The sequence below is a fragment of the Arachis ipaensis genome, chromosome B09 (assembly GCF_000816755.2).
Source record: "Arachis ipaensis cultivar K30076 chromosome B09, Araip1.1, whole genome shotgun sequence".
Taxonomy (NCBI): Eukaryota; Viridiplantae; Streptophyta; class Magnoliopsida; order Fabales; family Fabaceae; genus Arachis; species Arachis ipaensis.
Genome location: NC_029793.2, coordinates 136,333,039 through 136,339,476, shown reverse-complemented (window position 1 = coordinate 136,339,476; position 6,438 = coordinate 136,333,039). Strand labels below are relative to the sequence as shown.

At 40.4% G+C, this 6,438-nt stretch overlaps 1 protein-coding gene across 1 annotated transcript; it reads left to right on the top strand.

Annotated features, from left to right (window-relative positions):
• On the top strand, positions 393 to 2,831 carry LOC107618872 (ATP synthase subunit d, mitochondrial). Its single transcript, XM_016321046.2, has 5 exons — positions 393 to 707; positions 1,205 to 1,286; positions 2,195 to 2,259; positions 2,352 to 2,438; positions 2,513 to 2,831. The coding sequence occupies exons 1-5, from the start codon at positions 537 to 539 to the stop codon at positions 2,612 to 2,614; spliced, it is 507 nt and encodes a 168-aa protein (XP_016176532.1). The 5' UTR covers positions 393 to 536; the 3' UTR covers positions 2,615 to 2,831.

Below are 6,438 nucleotides of genomic sequence, written 5' to 3'. Positions count from 1 at the left end.
TTTGGGTCTGGCCTTTGTTTTAGATCAGGGTATAAATAAAAAGTAATTATGAACTTAATCATCAGTATAAAATACATATTAAAATATAAAAAATATATAAAAAATTGTGTAAAACAATGTATACATATAATTACTTATTTAATAGCTTATTTTTAATATACATATAATATATATTTTTTTGGACAAATATTTTTTATTTTTCAAATATATCTTTGTTCGGTTATAGTATAAAACCGAACAAAATCTCTATCTAAACAAAAAGGAGAAATTGCCATCAGTTTGTTACTTTTTGGGCCAGGATTATTATGGTTTGGATCATAAATGGGCTATTACACAGAATTCAGAAATGAACTGGCCCATAAAGATGCAAGTGTTAGAACCCGGCCCATAGTGGGGTGATAGCATCAGGGTGTTTTGGAGACTGAGCTCACACAGCTCCCCAAAAACAGCATCTCTTTGCCTTTGCCGTTTGGTGGCCGAGAAAATCAGCGAGAAAATTTCAGAGCAACAGAAAAGAAAAGAAAGAGGAAGGAAAAATGAGCGGATCGGTGAAGAAGGTTACCGATGTGGTGTTCAAGGCCGGAAAGAACATCGACTGGGACGGAATGGCGAGGCTCATCGTCTCCGACGAGGCTCGCAGGGAGTTCAATAACCTTCGTCGTACCTTCGACGAGGTTAACTCCCAGCTCCAAACCAAGTTTAGCCAGGTTCGTTTTCTTCTCTGATCCTCACGGATCTCTCGTTTCCTCGCATTGAATAATTTCGATTGTGTATACAAAAATTCGTATTGTTCCTGTTACTTTTAGATCGATTAGATTCTAGAGCGAAAATGAAAAAGTAATCACTTATTTAGAGCGATTTGTGACTTGTGTGTTATTCTGATGTGAATTCGGAAATATTACCAATTCGTTAGTGTTCTTCGTCATTAGTTATTATTATTCTAGGGATTAGATGTAGTTTGGGACACATTTCTGAATAATTGTTGTACATAATTTATTTGCTGTTATTTTAATTGTTTTCGTTTGATATTAGGGTTTTGTCATTGGACGTGATTAACTGATTATGCTAGAAATTTTTTAGGACTAATGGAGACTTAATTGAAAAATCAGAAGATCTTGTGTGTGTAACAGAGGTTGCTTAGTTAATCATTGTTCAGGGGAAAAAGGTTATTACTTTTTTTTAATTGTTATTTTGGATTGTGCAGGAGCCAGAGCCCATAGACTGGGAGTATTATAGGAAGGGAATTGGCTCTCGTTTGGTGGACATGTACAAGGAGCATTACGAGAGTATGTTCATTAACTCTGTTTGTGAATACCCTTTCATATGTGTGTGTTGCTTTCTTTTAACATTCATAATATATTGTTTATTTATATGACCAATTTAGTGGGGACTGGAATTTGAAATGCATGTGGTTTCATGTAAGCTCGGGTATTTCTTGTTTCTTCAATGCAGAGCAGTACTTCAGCTTTATGCTTCTGATTTCCTAGCAGGCTAGTGCCTAATACCAGGCTCTAATTTGGTTTGGACCTGCATTTGAATCCAGTGATGGATCTAAAAAAATTGACTGTGGGGGCAAATAATTATCATAATAATTTAATAGTGTGGTCAAATTTAATAACGTAATAGGGACAAATAAATATCACTATTATGTACTACTAAATAAATTTCCAAATCCTAGGGGAGTTACTTGCCCCACAATGTTACACATGAATCCGTCTCTGTTTGAATCCCTATCAGGCAAAAGTTTGTTTATTGTTCAAACTTGGGCCTGATATATATGGATATTCCTACGAAGGGTACCAAATACCCTTTATTGAATGGTGGATAAGGTTCAGTAAACTAGTGGTGAATTTTCTAACTTGAAACATATTTTAATGTACATTGAAAGAAATTGTTAATGTGGCTTAATGTAGCAAACTAAACTAGCAATTAAGATTGGGATGCTTGTGAAAATGAGAGCACAAACATTCTTACACGCATGAGATTATTGAAACAACCAATCGGATATAGATTGTGAGGTAGTTATCGAAGAGGTACAAACCTTTGTTGATGTCATAATACAGTGTTGGATAACTTTTTTTTACAATTTTTTTTGTTTTTTGCTTTTTCTTTTAGGGCAGTTAAAATTGGATCTTTGTACATATTTATATACCAACCAATTCAAGTTCTGATGTTTTTTGACGGTTCTCCGCAGGCATAGAGATCCCCAAATATGTTGACACAGTGACTCCTCAATATAAAACTAAATTCGATCAACTAGTAAGAACTTTTGTCTAAACGATAATAGTTGTTCATGTTTCTCAGTGAAAGACATTGTCAATTTAAGTGCTGTATGTGTATTTCTGACGCAGTTAGTTGAGCTTAAAGAAGCCGAGCAGAAGTCTCTCAAGGAGTCAGAGCGTTTAGAGAAGGAAATAGCTGATGTACAAGAAATGAAGGTAATTAGAAATCACTACACAAACTTTTTGATGTTTAATAAAATTGAATGATTTCTCACACGTTTTTTTGGCAGGCCAAGATTAATACCATGACATATGATGAATACTTTGCCAAGCATCCTGAACTGTTGAAGAAGTATGAAGATGAAATCAGGAACGATTACTGGGGCTATTAAATTGTTCAAAACTTCAGTGTGTAGCAAAACATCAGAAGCTGGTGTTCCCATGCTGGTTTAATAATTACTGCAGTGATTTCTTTGTAACTCTGTTCTCTTTTTTAACTTCCAAGTTCTTTATATAAACCCATTTCGGAGTTACCATAATTTTGGTGCATCATTTCAAGAAAATACTGCTTTGCGCGGCTCTCAATAAAATTGTGTTTTCTTTCGGGTCTGTTCAACCGATTAGAAATCGTAGAGTCGGCTCAAGCTGGCAATGTTTCAAGAGATAATTATAATTGTTATTAAATAAATACGGAGGTTGACATTTCTGATGGCAATGGAGAGAAGTTTTCGAAAGAAAACATATTTAATTGAAACAGAAAAGGTTGAATACATTTTCTGGACGTCTTAATCGTTACTGGGCTTAAATTCATGAAATAGGATTCTATGGATGTTGCCAACATTCTTCAACCATCGATATGAGTAGAAGCAATCTCCCCCAACAACTTGGTTAAAACTATCATGATGGCCTTCCTAGGGTAATTCAGAAAACCCTTTCCTTCTCTTGTTCGAATATAAATGGCTGATATTTAACCACAGTTCTGACAGGTTTGGTTTAGTTTACAAGAAGAGAAGTAGTCTACTTGCTGGTTTTAATTCCTACTTACTGTTATTTGGCTATTTAGTTCATTTTGGGCTAAACTAGCAGGCATGAGGGCAGTAATCTTAGTTCTAACTGTTGTCTATAAATAGTAAATACTAGTTCATTAGTTAGTTTTTTATTTTGTGAATTTTCTATTAATTGTTCGAACTAGAGAGGTTGAACTCCCTCTACAATTGGTAGTTCCAACTGTCTATTCCATTAGGGGACTGTGATGTGCAATCTGTAGTTCATTAATAAAGCCTACCGATTCTGTTAATCTCTAAACCTTTCAACTGGTATCAGAAGTCCTCGGATCTTGAAAGCTTGTGGTGAAAAGTGCAACCACGATCGCAAAAAATGGAAGAGCGAATTATGTGATGGAATTGCGATTTGATCGCCGAAGATCTCTGTCGTGCATTGCAGGAGATGTTGCAGTGGATCGACGCGCGCGTGGATTCCATGGAGAATAGCCAGTCCATCACGAGTGGGGATCTTCGGGGTTGCAATAGATTGCCGGTGGTTGACAGGAAACTGGAAGCGCGCCAGAGCAATGGCGGAAACTCGAGCTCCCGATCTTTCCTGGCGAGGATGCGATGACGTGGATCGAGCGTATGGAGTAGTTCTTCTTGCTCAGAGCAGTGCCGAAGGAGAAGTGGCTCGTGGTGGTGACGTTCGCCATGGAAGGTCGGGAGTTCACGTGATTTCGGTGGTGGGAGGCAACTGCGCCGACGCTGCAATGGCAGTCCCTCCACATGGCGTTTCTGCGTCATTTTCAACCTGAGCGGTTGCAATGTCCGTATCAATCGTTGTTGAAACTTGAAACTAAAACAAGTATGGTTCGAGACTACGTCAATCAGTTTGTGTTGCACGCTGTCCCCTTCGAGGTCTGGCTCCAAAATTGTTGATTGACTTGTTCTTGAATGGGTTGAGACTTGAGGTGAGTGAAGAATGCAGGTTGTTCTCGTTCCAGACCATGGATGAGTTGATGGAATTGGTCAATTGGCACAGAAGGTGGAGAATTGTAGCATGGCGCTGCGGTCCCAGCATCTGTAGCGCCACAGAACTTCTTTACTAACATGCCGGTGCTTGCATCTGTAGCGACGGTCCCAGCAAGCAAGGATGTGGAATCATTGATGGAGCCTCCGAAACGGCGGGAAGTGAGGCATCTTAACAATGAGGATTACAAAGCTAAACGTGCACGAGGGGGATGCATTTTCTGCAGTGAACCTTACTCAGCGGAGCATGTGTGCAAGAACAAGGAATTCAAGTTGCTGATTATGGAACCTGAGGCTGAGGAGGGGGATTGGTTGGAGCACGAAGCTGTTCCAAAGGCAGTGGAGCAATTAAAGCTCAAACTTCCGTGCTCTAATTGCCACCATAGGTCGTTCAAGGCGTGGGCCGAGGTGAAGGTGTGTCGTTTGCGGGTGCTGGTGTATTGTGGTGCCTTGAATAACTTTATAGAACCAGAAATCACAGCGGAGTTGGGTCTGATTGTAGATACCACACCTAGGTTCTCGGTAAAGGTGGCAGATCGGTGCAATTCAGAGGGACAGGGCAGATGCAAGGAGGTAACACTGAGCTTCCAGGGGCTGTCCATAACCGCGGATTTTTACCTATTTCCCATCAATGAGGCTGAGTTTGTTTTGGGGCTGGCGTGGATAAATAAGCTCGGGGTCATTTGAGCCAATTTTAAGGATTTTCGGATAGAGATATTCAAGGGTGGGGAGGCTTTGACGTTGAAGGGTGATCCGGAACTGTGTTATGGTGGTCTAACTCTGCACTCAGCCTCAGTCACAAGTGTTCCACAACCAATACAAATGGTGTTGGATGCACATGCTGCAGTCTTTCAACCCTACTAGGTTTACCGCCGCATCAGTCACATGATCATGCTATTCCTTCAAAGGAAGAAGCTGCAGTCCCTAATTAATATTAGGCCTTACTGCTTTCCACACCACCAAAAAGCGGTGATTGGAGAAATGGTTTCGAAAAGGTGGGCTTTGGGAATCATCTGGCCTAACATGAGCCCTTATGCTAGTCCCATCTTGCTGATCAAGAAGAAAGATGGGAGTTGCAGGTTTTGTGTGGACTACTGTGCTTTAAATGGGATAATCGTGCCAGACAAGTTTCCGATTTTGGTCATTGATGAACTTTTGGATGAAATGGGCGGAGCCACGGTTTTTTCAAAGCTGGATTTAAAGTCGGGCTATCACCAAATTAGGATGCACGGCAAGGATATTCACAAAACTGCTTTCTAGACGCATGAGCGACACTATGAGTTCATGGTATGCACCGGGTTTCATTTCAAGCATTAATGAATGACATCCTTAAGCCACTATTACGGAAGTTTGTGTTGGTCTTCTTCGATGATATTTTGATCTACAACCGAGACATTGAGAGCCATGCCGATCACTTGCAACAAGTCTTTCACATATTAATCGCTAATAAGCTTGTGTTAAATGCCAAGAAGTGCACTTTTACAGTTTCTATTGAATATCTAGGTCATATCGTCTCGATTGAGGGAATTGCTGCAAATCCTAGCAAAACTGAAGCCATGCATGCTTGGGCGCCTCCTAAGGACCTACGTGCCTTGCGGGGATTTTTAGTCCTCATAGTGCACTATGGTCAGTTTTTGCAAGGGTATGGCACTATTGCCAAACCATTGATAGATCTGACAAAGAATGCTTTTGAATGGAATGATCGGGCTATGACGGCTTTTGAAAACTTAAATCCCTCATGGCAGCACTTCCTACATTGGTTGTCCCAAATTTTACACGAGAGTTTGTCATAGAGACCAACGCCTCAAGCGAAGGGTGAGGGCTATGTTATCTCAAGAGGGGAGACTGATTGTATTTTTAAGTCAAGCCTTGTCACCAAGAGCTCGCCCAATATCTACTTATGAGAGGGAATTAGTGGTGGTTGTGCTTGCAGTCCAGAAATGGTGGCACTACTTGATGGGAAGTCACTTCACTGTGCTTACTGACCAGAGGAGTTTGAAATCCTCACTGATCAGCGGGTGATGGATCCGACTCATCTCAAATGGACAACAAAGCTGCTGGACTTGGACTTTGAAATCAAATATCGTCTGGGGATGGAAAATAAGGCTGCAGATGCTCTTTCACGGCAGATGATGGCCAATGCTGCTTCGGTAATGCACGTGAGTCTATGGAAAAATGTGGATGCTGAGATACAAGGAGAT

What these genes read in the sequence shown, in the direction of transcription:
- LOC107618872 (XM_016321046.2), top strand. Translation starts at nt 537, where the DNA reads ATGAGCGGATCGGTGAAGAAGGTTACCGATGTGGTGTTCAAGGCCGGA. An exon ending in GTACAAGGAGCATTACGAGA is followed by an intron (nt 1,287 to 2,194) that starts GTATGTTCATTA and finishes GGTTCTCCGCAG; the next exon opens with GCATAGAGATCCCCAAATAT. An exon ending in AAACTAAATTCGATCAACTA is followed by an intron (nt 2,260 to 2,351) that starts GTAAGAACTTTT and finishes TTTCTGACGCAG; the next exon opens with TTAGTTGAGCTTAAAGAAGC.